Here is a 15,949-nt window from a genome sequence, read left to right as displayed (position 1 = left end):
AATGGCTATAACTCCCTTGTTTTTCAACCAAACAGGATTGGATTAAGAACATAGACAGACATAGTGGACTCCTACAAGAAGGTATGGTCATCATGCACGTGCGTGCATGTGCATATGAGTAAAATAGTGTAGACAAGATGATATCGTCATTACGCTCATGCAATCACATGCGCACGCCTGCATTGCTTAAATTTGAAATACTTGGTATACTTTTGGGAAAACATTGTTGACGTCTTAAATGCATAGATTTTGCCTTCTTTAATGAAACTTACAGGGAATAAGGCACGAGAAGGGAGTTGGGGAGCGTTTGGGGAACATCTGTAACGGTTCCCATTAGCACTAGTTAGCACTAGTTATTATTATTATTATTTTTCTTCTTCCTGGGAAAATTTTGTCCACGAGTGATCTTGTAAACTACACATCCGACTTAGGTGAAACCTTTTTAGGGTTAGTAGGCATGTTATGTAGAGTTGCCAAACAAAGGTCATTTTGCGCGCACGTGCTTGCAAGAGCGCGCACGTGCATTAGGTGAAATTACCAATATAATGGATATTGCCGTAACTTTTCTATTTTTTGATGAAATTTTTTGAAACTCATAATGTAAGGATACATTAGTAGTATAGACAAGATAGCATGGTCAAAATAGCAAGATTTCACGCGCATGCACGTGCGCTTTGCTCTGATTGGCTGAAACTAAAGTATCAATAACTTTCTTGTTTCTTGTCATAATCCTTTGAAATTTTGAACATAGTCCTACATTATAATGATCTACCGCATGATATATAAGAATTTTCATGAAAGCATGCGCATGTGCGTGTGCTGCAAGCTGATTGGCTGAAACTTTAAATGGCTATATCTCCTTTGTTTTTTGACGAAATTCCTTGAAATTTAAACTTTAGTCATGCATTGGGATATCCTACAAAATGATATAGAAAAAAAAAATCATGAAATCACGCGCATGCACGTGTGCTGCAATCTGATTGGCTGAAACTTTAAATGGCTATATCTCCTTTGTTTTTTGACGAAATTCCTTGAAATTTAAACTTTAGTCATGCATTGGGATATCCTACAAAATGATATAGAAAAAAAATCATGAAATCACGCGCATGCACGTGTGCTGCAATCTGATTGGCTGAAACTTTAAATGGCTATATCTCCTTTGTTTTTTGACGAAATTCTTTGAAATTTAAAAAATAGTCATGCATTAGGATATCCTACAATATGATATAGTAAAAATTCTTGAAATCACGCGCATGCACGTGTGCTGCAATCTGATTGGCTGAAACTTGAAATGGCTATAACTCCCTTGTTTTTCAACCAAACAGGATGGGATTTAGAACATAGATAGATGTAAGGGACTCCTACAAGAAGGCATGGTCATCCTGCACGTGCACGCACGTGTGTGCATTTGGAACGAGTATAATTAAAAATACACTTGAATGAGGGATTTTTATTACTTTTGGACTGAATACTGTAATATATAGTATATTAAAATATATAGATAGTGTAGACAAGATGATATGGTCATAACGCACATGCATTCACATGCCCTTGGGTGCAATGCTAAAATTTGAATATAATTGGTATCCTTCTGGGAAAACGTTGAGTCACAAATGCACAGAGTTTGTCTTATTTAATGAAGCTTACAGGAAATATGGCACCAAAAGGGAGTTGGGGAGCGTTTGGGGAACATCTGTAACGGTTCCCGTTACAATTAGCACTAGTTATTATTATTATTTTTCTTCTTCTTCTTCCTGGAACTTTTTTGTCCGGGAATGATCTTGTAAACTGTTCGTCCGATGTAGGTAAAACCTTTTTAGGGTTAGTAGACATGTTATGTAGATTTGCGGAATCAAGGTCATTTTGCGCGCACGTGCTTGCAAGAGCGTGCACGTGCAACAAGTGAAATGACCAATATAATAGATATAGCCACAACTGTTCTATTTTTAGATGAAATGCTTTGAAACTCATAATCTGAGGATGTATTAGTAGTATAGACATGACGAAATGGTGAAAATAGCAAGATCTCACGCGCATGCACGTGCACTTCGCTCTGATTGGCTGAAACTAAAGTCTCAATATCTTTCTTGTTTTTTGACGAAATTCTTTGAAATTTTGAACATAGTCATGCATTAGGATATCCTACAACATGAAATAAAGCAATTATCATGAAAACACGTGCATGCACGTGCGCTGCAATCTGATTGGCTGAAACTTTAAATAGCTATAACTCCCTTGGTTTTCAACCAAACAGGATGGGATTTGGAACATAGATATAATGGACATCTACAAGTAGGTATGGTCACCATGCACATGCATGCACGTGCGTGTACATGTGCTGCAATCTGATTGGCTGAAACTTTAAACAGCTATAACTCCCTTAGTTTTCACCCAAACGGGGTGGAATTTAGAACATAGATAGATGTAATGGACTTCTACAAGAAGGTATGGTCATCATGCTCATGTATGCACGTGCGTGCACGTGAAATGAGTAATATCAAACATACACTTGAATGGGCGTATTTTTTAAATAATTTTGGATTAAATACTTTAATATTCAGTGTATTAAAAATATAGATTGTGTAGACAAGATGATATGGTCATGACGCAAGTGCATTCACATGTGCACGCGTGCAATGCTAAAGTTTAAATGATTTTTGTACACTTCTTTGTAAATGTTGTTAAAATCTCAGATGCACAGAGTTCGTCTTATTTAATGAAGCTTACAGGGAATATGGCACCAAAAGGGAGTTGGGGAACGTTTGGGGAACATCTGTAACGGTCCCCGTTACAATTAGCACTAGTTAATATTAGAATAAAAAATGACAAGGCAACAATGTCAGTAAAACGTAAGGGCTTTCCGGTAATTAATATTATAATATATATGCATTTTGTATGCTAAGATTGGTAGTGTCTTTTATAAGGATTATTGGTAGATGAAAATGACACTGAAATACATTTTTTTTCTGAACCTTAAGGACTGTCTTCGCATAAACGGAAAATACAAGTACTTTGCAACCTGTCTACGATAATTTGTCTTTGAGACTTTGACCATAACGTTATGGTCAAAGACAAATATATAAGACCATAACGCTACAGATCTACAGCTATTGTTTGATATGCGCGTTATACATGTACAGACTTTGAAGTTTCGTAAGATAGAGACGGGAATGATCAGTCTACATAATATATACCTAAAGAAAAATCCTTACAAGTACTGTTAAAAAATGAATGATTTTTCCTTTCCGCGAATTCAAAAGACCGCGATTTGCTGAAATATAAAAAATCGCGATATTTTTCGATCGCGATTTTAACCAGCTATACAGTAATAATTGTGTATTTTTGATTGAACCATATTTATATCTACCATCAGTGGCGTAGCTAGACTCAAAGTGAAGTGCATGCTAAAATTGGCAAGGGGTCTGGGGGCCGCCCTGAGGTCCAGCCCCCGGAAGCTCCTGGATTCTGACGATTTAAACTCTCGTAAAATCATAAAATAAAGTTAAGAAAATGCATGTCTTGACACCGTTTTATCATTAGAAATAAAACCAAGGAGCCTTTATGATAGTTTATCTTGGCAAGATTCGTAGAGACTTAAAATTTTGGTCAGACACCAGACCAAAATTTTAGTCTCTACTGATCTCATTGAGATCATTATAGTAGTAGAGAGACGTTTTTTTTTTATCTTAAATTTTAACGTTGAAGAAATACGGGCTATCATAGTTTATTAGCATCTTCCAACTAAATTGGCGAAGTTTAGGCAATGTTTTATTTCAAAATTATTAGAAAAGTCGAGAAAAAAAAAACCAAGAAAATTAGGGTTATTGTTTCAGATAGTGGACAAATATAAGCCGATAGCTTTAGGCCACCAAAAGTAAAATATTTTTTTTTAAGTTATCCAGAAGAATTTAATGACATTTACAAGATAAATTAAATCATTTGGTCTATTAATTCAAACCTAAAATTTAATTTGAATTGAGAAAATTAAATGATTATATGTTTTATCCACATTCATAATTTTATGAGTTCAATGTAGGAAAAACTGCATTTATTTTCATTTAAAAAAACGTTTAGATTAATTAGTAAAAGTTTAATAAATATAATGCTAAATCTGGCTGCATGGTTAAAATACATAATTTTATCATTTTTCATTACACCCTTAAAAATGCAATCTTTCAAAAGAAATATTTCTACTAGATAAATTTTTTTTAACCTATGCCATCACGAGGGCGGAAATACCTTAAAAACAATAAACTTTTTGAGATTACCCATCTTAACAATTTTCGAACTCATATAGATCTAAATAAAACATGTAAAGAAAATTTCATGTATAGGGGTATCAATTACATACAGTGGTTGGTTTCTTATTTCATAGTTAACATAAATGTACTTATACGTTTATCAATTTCTTCATGCCTCATTTTTTATTTATTTATTTTATTTTATAAATATATTTTTTTTTTTTTGCAAAATGATGTGCATGCTCGAGCATACAAGCATACATGGTAGCTACGCCACTGACCATAAGCTTTGACTCGAAATAGTAATCCAGCTCTAGTTGGTGCAATATATCTTTCAAATCACTGCACCAGTTATTCTTACACTTATTGTAATCAACTCAAAAACAATTCTTGTAATTCGATCATTGCCAAAGGATAAAATTCTATTCCAATATCTGATTATATTTATCCAACGTCTATATTGACTTGGAATCCATCCAGTGTCTCCATAAACCCCCAATGTAGGAGCAAAAAGGCGAACACCGATATAATTCCGAATAGCTATGTTCTGAATATTATCTATAGACTAAAATTTTTGTACCCCAAACACTACATGCATAAACCAAAACAGGTATAACACAAGAATTAATAAAATAGTTTTTCATAAGCATTAAACCTGAAATCGTTATTGTATATTGGTATTCTAACTAACAATTGGTATTTTAGAATTATTATCCTTGAATAAAAGCACCTTTGATATTTTAAAATCTTTGTAACAAACATACAGCGTCGAGCTTCAGTTAACTATCTTTGTTTTGTCGTTGCTATGCTAAAAACACGTGATTCTTCAAATCAAATTTTGAGTTAAATTACATGTAACAATGTTAATTTTCACCGCGGGGGTCTGATGTAATCCTCCAGATGGCAACATCACAGGCACAGGCAGCTATCATAGGGAAAAGGGAAGTATGTTTTTTTTTATCAGTCTAAGTCTTATTTTGAAAATATAATAAGTGGTTTCCCCCAATTTATGCATTTATGCCCCGTTCACACTGAGATTTTTATTCGAATTAAACGTAAAGTTACTGCGAATTAGCTTCGCTATATAAAGCATTCACACGGAGAGTTTAATGCGAAATATTGAAATCGTAGATTGAATGTTTTTGTTCAAATTCCATTGATTACAAATTAACTGGCTCGGTCAAGTGTTTACCTTCCAAAAGTTATGGTCAAGGTTAAAGTTTTTTTTTTTTTTTACATATTTAGAAATCTCCAAGGTCAAAAGGTCAAGGTTGTTGGTATCCAATAAAAGATCTTTCAACAAAGAACCCATTTGTGAAGTATAAATGTCCTGGTTTCTACTGTTCAAAACATATGGCCAAAGTAAATGTTTGGAATTTATGTGTAAAAATGGGTCAAACTCCAAGGTCAAGGTCAAAAGGTCAAATTTGGTGGTACCCAAGGAAAGGTCTTGTCACAAGGAATACACATGTGAAATATGAAAGTCATGGCTCCATGAAATCAAAAGTTATGGGCAAGGTTGAAGTTTTTGCGGACAAACAGACGGACGGACATGACAAAAACTATATACCCCCGAAACTTCGTTTACGGGGGCATAAAAATTAAGTCACGATCAAATAAAAAATTAAGGTCAAAAGTGTTGACGAAATAACTTTCATCACATAAAATTTGACTAAAAACTTTCTTTACAGTTAAGCTAAACACGAAGTCAATGTCAGAGGAAAAGTCAAGGTTAAAATGTTGATGCAGGTAAATAACTTTTAACAATAATCTCATTGATTTGTAGATTTTGGAAATGGAGATACAAGGAATAGGTTATTCTGGTGGTCATTCCTCATCATCGGGATCACCCAGTCCTCATTCTAGTGATTCAGAGGAAGATGCGAAGAAAGCCAATGATATCCAAAAAATGGAAGACATCATATTTGCGCTACGTAGTAAAATTCGATTAGATGCTCAACATTTTCAAGAGGAAAATGACAAAATTCGTGATGAGGCAAGTCGAAAAATTAAAGAGTTGAAAGAATCTTTAGATGATCGAGAGGATGAAATAGCAGAAATGCAGATACAACATAAAAGAGAAATTCGCGAAAAAATAAAGCAAATTGACGAGCTCGAAAGAAATATTCTAAAAGCCGAAAAGGGTATATCTGTTCTTCAAGAAACCAACAAAGAACTTTTAAAGCAAAAAACTGAACACTCTGGAGAGAGAGAAAAGATAATGTCAGAGGTGGCGGAGTTAAAGAGGGAATTGAATGATGTCTACCAAAGTCTGGAACAAATGAAGAAAGAAATGAAAGATATGGAGAGCTCCACTGAACAATATAAAAATGACCTAAAGGAATCTAAACGAAAGAAAAGCATTAGTGATAGTAAAATCGAAATGTTGGGAGCTGATTTATTGAAAGCAAATTCTGAAATTAACAGACTGATTCAGGTACAGAGTGTACATTCTAAAGAAGTACAAAAAGTTAATAGACAAAATAAGAAAATTATGTCACAAAATGATGGTCTTAAAAGCGATATAAGCCAGCTTCTGACAGAAATGAAAGAAATGCGCAAAGAAGTGAAAGAAGTCAAGGAATACCAAATGCCAGGGGAAATAAAAAATGACAAATGAAACAATAGACACAAATGTATGTAAAACCATTCACTGAATATATACAGGACCTACAATGTAAATTCAAAAGAGCTTTAAAATCATCTTCTCCAAGAAAAGAATTTAATATATCATTTCAAATGTGTCATTGAAAACCATTCATTCCATTTTGAATATCTTACTAACATATGAAGAACGGATGTATAAGGTACAGTCAAATGTATAAGTTGTTCCAGAGAAGATTATGTAATATCGGAATTATTGCTAGGACCCCATATGGAATGCAGAATCTCGATAGAAATCGCATGGTTTGTCCGTGTAGCTGTTTTCTTGTCAGCACCATCGTTGTTCTAGCATAACTGAAACAGCTCTCCACGAAACGTTTCAATTTTTTTTTCTGTAAAAGCAAGACAACTACAGATGTATGGATCATATCTCTTAATTCTCTTTGTCTGCCTGTAAATATGTGTTTGCATGTATATATACCCGAGACAATATTTGTGACGTAATATTCAGTGACTCAATCTGTTATCAACACATGTATTCAAAATTTTTAAAATAAAAAAAAAAATACATTTATTAAAGTTGATGTAATATCACTGTTATTGTTTGACGTATGTAATACGAAAAAAAAAGAATGTACTTTTATATATCATGTTACCTCAAATACAGTTCCTGCAGGTTTTCGACTTAGTACTTTGAAATTTTATAAGAAATAATATACTAGATGAGAGGAAGACACCTGTGCATTCCTGGGTCATATAGTTTTCTCTGTAAATACCGAATGGAATATATGGAGATAACGAACAGTATTCAAGCTGAAAAGTCCACAAAAAATACAAAATTGGAGCTGGGCAAACACGGACCTCCAAAAAAAGAGTTGGGATCAGGTGCCATGGAGGTGTGAGAATCCCCTGCTTATCAGTCACACCAAAAGTGTACTCCTTGTCATGATCGGGTTTTAACGGACAAATCCGTCGACGATCCAGTGTGTATATAATGGCCTAACGATCATTTTGAAAAGCCTCAGTCAGCATTTGACTAAAATATTCTTGTTTCAGCAACCTGTATTAAATCAACTGATACATATAAACCCCGTATGTAGGTGATGAATGTTTTTTTTTTTTTGGTTGCATAAGTAAGGAAAGTTGATGATTGAAAAGTTAAAGTCATCACACTTATAACGCTTGGTTGCTAGATTTCTATTTAGGTCCTTTCAAGTAATATATCCAAATATGAAACAGATATGTCATACTCTGTGGTATCTTATTTTGCAAGCTCACGGAGATTTTATATTGACATTGAATGGAAATAAACATTGCGTCGTTGATATATATAAATGTCGAGTTGAAGGCAACAACAAGTGTTTTCTTCTTTTCAATTCTGGTTCACATGAATACAAATAAAAGTCTGCTAATAACGGGGCGAAATTGGTACCTATGGGAATTCCAATAGATTGCTGGAACACCTAAATGTATATTCTAATATATGGATATAACGAACAGTTTTCGAACTCAAAAGTCCATTAAAATACAAATCAAGAGTAGAGCAAACATGGATCTCTGATGGGATCAGGTAACTTGGAGGAGTGAGCATTCCCCTGCAGACCGGTCACAATAACGGTGTGCTCCTTATCATGACCGGGAAACTTTACATTAAACAATATCAAACAAAATTTTCATGATTAGATATGATGTAACAGGTCTGACTATTGTTTATTTTTGTATTTTGATTAATATTTGAATAAAGAAATAATCATATCTTATGTGTCTTCATTAATATACATAAAATATGTCTCGGGTACATAATGTAAAACGTGAAGAAGACGAACAGTCATCGATTTCAAATAACTAAAATAAACACAAATTTGTTAAAAGGCCATAAAACGCGGATCCTCGGAAGTTCCAGAGGTGGGATCAATTGCCTAGTCATCCCATGTTGACCGTTCACATCCGCCGTGAAGACCTAGGTATTGAACAGGTAAACTGAACATTCTGTAGTCACATTCTCAATAAAAACAGACTTTAGCAATTGGATTTTGGTCATATTTCTTACAAGGTCGTTATAACAACCAAAGAATTTAAGAAATGTTGGCTTCAAACGAGTTTAAAGTCCCTGTAACATCAACTTTTTTATCAGTAGCCTGTTTTGATTTTAAAATTGGCCGTATTCAAAGCACGCTCTTGATTATCGAATAAGTTGTAAGATGTAAACACCATACGTAGGCGATCGCAGGATATTACTCAAAAATAAGAAAAGTCGACGATGGAAAACTGACAACATCTTGTTTGTTATACAATTTACATGTATACTTGTGTTGGTTCTCATTTTTTCGTTTGTAATATTTCAAATACGAAGCAAATGTGGCATCATCGTCTCAAGCCACTGTCCGGAGTCCGCTTATATAGCTCTCTCCAGAATGGGAGAGGAGCGTACATTTTGGCCGTGGTTTGCGACGATGAGGTGGCATACACTGCGATGTCTTCTATTTCAAGTACACTGGGATATATCAATTCGACATATAAATGGAAGTGCCCATCAGAATTCATAGTTTGTCGGAAGACGATATAAATGTTGTTAAGTACAGATGATACAAACAAAAAATGGATGCCTGGATCGATATATATTTTTTGACCTACTTACATTACAAATGATGGAAATGGTAAATTTCTACAATATAAAAAATTGTAAACCTTCTGTGAAGTTCAAAAGTCTGCCCGTCTGAAACCATCCTTATTAATCTATACAAACATTTTTCACTTCAAATCACATTTTTGTGAAATTTTGAATAAAAAAATTAAGTTTTTAATTTTGAGAGGAATTGTTCTCTAAAGTGTAAATCATGCATTTTGATGTTAAAAATGGCGATGCAAGTTCTTTGGTCTGTTTTCTAGAAGTTCTCCTTTCCAGCGGTTAATTATATAACACTTAAAATACATGAACTCGGACACAGACAAACAAGAACAGCAAGAAGTCCATACCTGGGAGACAAAAACATGCACGAGTTTACTTTTGATCTCAGTCTCACTTTCACTAATAATTCGGAAAATTCCTATGGAAAAAGTGAGACTGAGATTAAAAGTGAGCTCGTCTAAGTTTTATGGCACCCAGACAAGGTGCCAGATTTGCTCACCCTAGCACTGTGACTAGGTAAAAAGCAAAAAGTTTAAAAGCAACAAGTTTATTATGAAAAAGCTTAAAGTGGTCCCAACCTACCCCTAAAGGGAGAGGGAGTATGATCTGAACAAAATTGAATCTACACCACCTAAGGATGCTAACATAGTTTTATATTTATCTGCGGCTTTTTCCCTTCAATTTTGAATTTTCGTTGTGGCTCCTCTATACATTGGGTTATGATTTGAACAAACTTGAATCTACATTTTTAAGACCAACATACATCTATGATAACTCTTTTTCAAAGCATATGTTACACTAAGGGCTTACACAGATTTGATTATCTCCATCATCAATAATGACAAACAGGTAATAGGCCAATTGAAATAGTTCAGAATTATCGACACTGAAAGCATTCCATGGTTTCAGAAGAAATCCTGATATTTTACGTGCTTCGGTTCACCTTAATTTGGAAATTGCTTATCAAGCCGGACAGTCCTGGGCCAATTGGTTCATTTTGTGAATTCTTTTTGGAGGCCTGATCATGAATCTGATAAGTTTTTGCAAAACCTTTTGATGTTCTAGATGGAATAGCAATGCATTAAAACAAGGCTGTTTGACCAAGTATCACAAGATATCATGTATGCTCCTATATGTCCGATGCTCCTCCTTGTCTTTTGCATGGTCATCCAGCTTCTTTATTTTATTCCCCTGTATACTGCATTGAAACCGAATGACTTCCTGCATTGTTCGATCAAATTTTCTCGCATTCTTCACTTGACATAGTGTCTTACTATATAGCAGTTGTTGATTTTTTATAATTAAATAGAGAAGGAACATTCAGGAAATTTGAAATCGTAACATATTAAGATCAAAACGTACAACTTTTAAACTATTTATACCACTTATCCCCAAGGTAAATTCAAGTCTAGGCTTATTGACATAACATACGGCTGTTTTCTTTTTTAATACAAATGGTACACGTAAAACATCTTACATTGTCATAATCAAAATAATGTGGTTAAAATTTTTTGTTTGTACACACAATAACACTGCAGTTGATATAAAAGATGTTCTGATTGACAATTTTTGTTGTTGTTGGAATTCAGATTCTCTAACAGTCTGCCGGAATAACCACAGGTACAAATTGAGCCCCATTATTATAAGCAGAGCTATTTCTGTATCCATAGTAAACAGATATTATTGAAAAAACTTATACATGAGAAGTTGAAAACACTTGCTATGGCGTTCATTCAGATATTTAGGTATATCGACGAAGTGTTATAAAATACAGATATTTACTTCTATCTATATGTCAACTCCATATATTCCTTTAAATAAAAGATCGCAAAGAGCCTGAAACATAGTTCCATTTTTAGATATATTCATAGAGAAAGATATATTGGTTATCGAATACAAACGTTTTTCTTTTTTTTTTTTTTTTTTTTTTTTTTTTTTTTTGTTCACGGTAGCTCAGTCGGTAGAGCGCTCGCTTCGTGATCGGGAGGTCGTGAGTTCGTATCTCGGCGGCGACTGACCCAGTCGATAAAATGCGTAGCAACTGTTCCTTCGCCATGCGCTAGACACTTTGAAGTGAAAGTTGCGGGTCCTCCGGATGAGACCTTAAAAACCGAGACCCGTGTCAGCGGCAGGTGTTGGCACCATAAAGATCCCTCACTGATCAATGGAATGGGCCTGAGTGCCGAGTAAAGGTCAAAATTTGAAGCCGTTCACCGGCATACGGTGACGTCTCCATATGAGTGAAATATTCTCGAAAGGGACGTTAAACAATATACAATCAATCATTTTTTTTGTAAAGATGGTGAATTGACCTTTTATTGTCAACATCCCCAATTTCTAAAGCAAAATATCTTTTTCATCTGCATATGGGGTTTATGTCTCCCAGTTTATTCGATACGCAGGAGCTTGCTGTATATACGAACAATTTCTCTACAGAAAAAAGTTGATAAAACAGGAATATCAACAATCTCATCCAGTCATAATTTTGCGAATTAAACGGTCCTATCACCAGACCAGATCAAATGCAGAAATATCCATGGAAATGAGCAGGCCTCAACGGTTCTTTGAGCGTTATAATTGATCATTATCTACATGTTTCATGTAAACGTGCGACAAACTGGATTCAATAAGTTCGATTTAACAATTTATAATGAGAATGAGTACGTCAGTAAATTAATGCCTCTTCATATGTGAAAATGTTGATTTGGATGGAAAGACGATAATGATAGATTAACGTCCCTTTGAAAATTTGTCACTCATTAGTAGATGCCACCACTTGCCGGTGGAAAGCCACAAATGTTGTCCTATACTTGGCACTCGGAGCCATTGAGCAGTGAGGCAAGAACTTACTGCGACACGGAACCTCGGTTTATACGGGCGACACATAGACGACAGACGACAATGATAAGCCATCAAGAAACCCCCTCACCTCAACAAATAATGAAAAGACTGGGAAATCAAAAAGTTACAACAAGATGAGGGACAAAGCAACTGATTAGCAATCCCGGACCAAAAGAAAAACCAAATCAATTTACGTTAAACTTAAAGTAAGACTGAAAAGGAAAATTGTAACCATTTATGGTTAATACTGTTTTATGAAAGAAGCAACCATCATTTTTGAAGTCCTTTAAAATTGATTGTAAATATTTCTTCCTTCCTTCCAATATTCTTATACAAATTACATTTGTCTCAATTCTGCATGAGACATGTCTTTGTCCTTTTTATCATAGGTACTTTTTATTTGCACTTTGTTCGTTTTCTTGTGGTGACGATTAGACCTATAATTTTCTGTAACTTATTTTCCTACTCTTCTTTATAAGATAGAATTTTTTTAACATTCATTATTCCCAGAAACACACCGAGTTGAGCTTCAATTTACTTCCTGTTTCAATAAACTTTGTTTCGTTGTTGCTATGCTAGAAACACGTGATTCTTCAAATTTCATTTTGATTTTAAAAAAAATTAACAAGGTTATTTTCCTCGCAGTAGTCTGATGTTAGCGCTACCAACAAGATGTCAACGTCACGGTCTCAGACAGCAACTAGAGGGAAAAAAGAAGTATGTTATGCTTTTAAATTCTTTTGTTTAATAATAATTTTACATACGTCAATTTTAATTCATATTAACAAACTTGAATAACAAAATTATTTGAAAAAAAACTCATATAATCAGCTTTTTTGAAAAATAAAACATGCTTCATAGTTTTGGGAGTTTTGCACATATTTCTAATTGCTATTAACGTTGATTGACTGAGAATGACTTTCATAGATATGCAGTTATTGAAAGGGGGTGTGTGAATGAATTTGTGTGATTTTTTTTTTTTAAATATTCATGTTGGTATAATAAAAACACAACATTTTTATTTTGCTACAATGCAGTATTCACTGTCAACAGTTTTTGTTCGATTTGTCAAAATATACATTAATAAAACAATCATTGGTAGAAAATGCATATGCCTTCAACAGTATGGGATCAAATTGGACCCCCTTATAAGAAATAAGGTCTTTTGAAGTATTGCACGTTTTTTATCTGAGTTATGTGCAAATGTCTATAGTTTACACAAAAAAGAATTGTATGTTTTTGTGAAATTTGCAGGGTTTAGATATGGAGCTCAAAGGAAAGGGTTATCCTAAGGGTTACTCTTTATCTTCGGGGTCGGCTACGCCTTTTTCTAGTGATTCAGAAGATGACGTGGGGGAAACCACTGATAACCAAAAAATGGAGGACATCGTATTTGCTCTACGTACTAAAATACGATTAGATGCTCAAAAATTTCTGGAAGAAAATGAACAAATTCGTCATGACGCAAACCAAAAAATAAAAGAATTGAAAGAATCATTTCAAAATAAGGAGGATGAAATAGCAGAAATTCAGAAAAATCATAAAAGAGATATTCGCGAAAAAATCAAGCACATTGACGAGCTTGAAAAAAATATTCAAAAAGCCGAAGAAGGTATAACTGTTCTTCAAGAAACCAACAAAGAACTTCTGAAGAATAAAACTGAACAATCAGAGGAGAGAAAAAGAGGAATGGCGGAGGTGGTGAAGCTTAAGAAGGAATTGCATGATGTCTACCAAAACCTTGAACAAATGAAGAAAAATATGACTGATATGGAGAGCTCCTCTGAAAAAGCAAAGAGCGACCTGAAGGAATCCTTAACAAAGGAAAGCACAAGTGATAGCAGAATGGAAAAGTTGGAAGCGGATTTATTGAAAGCAAATTCTGAAATTAACAGACTGAATCAAATGCATGCTAAAGAAATACAAAAAGTTCGTGAACAGTATAAGAAAATAAAGTCCCAAAATGACGGTCTCAAAAGCGACATGGGACAGTTACTGGCAGAAATGAAAGAAATGCGCAAAGAAGTGAAAGAAGTCAAAGAATTCAAACTGCCACAGGGAAGTAGAAAATGACAATGAACATAACATTGGTCTACATGTAAACTTATGCAGTTCTAATTTCTCATTTAACAGAAAAAGAATTCTAAAGAGATTTCAAAATTATCGTCATACGAAGAAAAAGATTAAAATATAGCATTCGAAAGATATCAATTTAACCCATTCATCGCAATTTGAATCAATTTATGGACATACAAAAACGCACAATTGCATGAATTAATAAACCGTTTAAGGGACGATTATGTAATAACAGTCTAGCAAGAAATCCAAAACTATTATAAAATCATATTGTCTAGCTGCCTATCAGTCAACATTTTAAGAGCTTTCAAATTTATAAATTTCTTTGAGAGCAAGGTACCTACATACCTACAGGAGGGAGATACCCTTTTAATTTGAAGGTCTGTCAAGACTTTTAATGTGGTTATTAACAGAGATGGTCTTCAACTTATATTATGTGCTCATCAGTACTTTATGAGTAAAGATGACACCAATATTTCTGAGGGGGTATACCACAGCCTATCTGACTGTTTTAGTAATTGTTGTATATACATTTATGTTCGTTATGTTAAAAAGTTTAAGCATACGATTTTTTTTTCTTCACCGAATTAGTTGGTTATTTGAAAAAGACCCATATAAATATTGTCATCATATAGTATCATCTCTATGTTGTATTAACGTCTATTTGTGCCTTTACATACTTATAATTCTCACTTTAACACACATTTGAGTGATGATATATGTCACCTTCCTTATGAGCTTAATTGTGTTCTAAAATTACTGCTTCCTTTCTGATAGTGTCAATTTTCTTGTTATAATTATTCGAATATATTGTAAATAGACTGTCTATATATTTATGATACTGTTTTGATTTCCTTTTCATAAAACATGCACGATGTTCTTTACATAAAAAACATTATGAATTGTTCATTATGCATTGGATGACTCTTCCTGAACGTTCGGACGAAGTTTGATCAAATCTCCAAGCTTGGCCATTTTGTTGATGAACACGAAAAAATATTTAAAAAGTCAAAAATGATATTATTAACAAAGAATTTTTAAGCAATAAAGTGGAATAGTCTGTTGGAAAAGATTAACAGAGGAAATTGGAAGTTAAAAAGAGCTAAGCAATGTTTAACGAAGTCTTGAACAAATGCACCAGGAAGTGGGTGTCATGCATATGCCCATTGAACGACCAAAATGAATTAAATGACTATAGATCTATACAAGAGAAAAATGCCATAGAAATGTTTGTCTCAAAACGAATTGAGTCAGTTACTGGCATAAATGAAAGAAATGCGCAAAGAAGTGAAAGAAGGCAAAGAATTTACAATGTCAGAGGTGAACAAAAAAGTAGAAATGAATTGAAGTGCAATAAAGTATTGGTCTAGTTGTAAAAATATGCAATTTAAAACACAGAATCTGAATTTTTAAAAGTATTTCATCTTCGTCTCAAGGAATAGAACGTTACATGGTATTCTATTCCACGGCACCGGAATGTTTTGGAGGTCTGTGTTTGCTCTGCCACCAATTTTGTATTGCTTAGTAAAGTTTTGAGCTTGAATATTGTTATTTTACA

General features: G+C 33.9%; 2 protein-coding genes across 2 annotated transcripts; both read left to right on the top strand.

The window, feature by feature from the left end:
- Nucleotides 1–5,129: 5,129 nt before the first annotated feature.
- On the top strand, nt 5,130–7,429 carry LOC134237782 (uncharacterized protein PF3D7_1120000-like). Its single transcript, XM_062719924.1, has 2 exons — nt 5,130–5,186; nt 6,028–7,429. The coding sequence occupies exons 1-2, from the start codon at nt 5,142–5,144 to the stop codon at nt 6,859–6,861; spliced, it is 879 nt and encodes a 292-aa protein (XP_062575908.1). The 5' UTR covers nt 5,130–5,141; the 3' UTR covers nt 6,862–7,429.
- A 5,517-nt stretch (nt 7,430–12,946) lies between these two features.
- On the top strand, nt 12,947–15,298 carry LOC134237781 (uncharacterized protein PF3D7_1120000-like). Its single transcript, XM_062719923.1, has 2 exons — nt 12,947–13,032; nt 13,570–15,298. Exons 1-2 carry the CDS (start codon nt 12,988–12,990, stop codon nt 14,386–14,388), a joined length of 864 nt encoding a protein of 287 aa, XP_062575907.1. The 5' UTR covers nt 12,947–12,987; the 3' UTR covers nt 14,389–15,298.
- The last annotated feature ends 651 nt before the right edge of the window (nt 15,299–15,949 follow it).

This window comes from Saccostrea cucullata, unplaced genomic scaffold (genome assembly GCF_032062105.1).
Source record: "Saccostrea cucullata isolate Sc308-1 unplaced genomic scaffold, CSIRO_AGI_Scuc_v1 ctg3173, whole genome shotgun sequence".
NCBI classification, from domain to species: Eukaryota; Metazoa; Mollusca; class Bivalvia; order Ostreida; family Ostreidae; genus Saccostrea; species Saccostrea cuccullata.
This window is presented reverse-complemented; position numbering and strand designations above follow the sequence as displayed.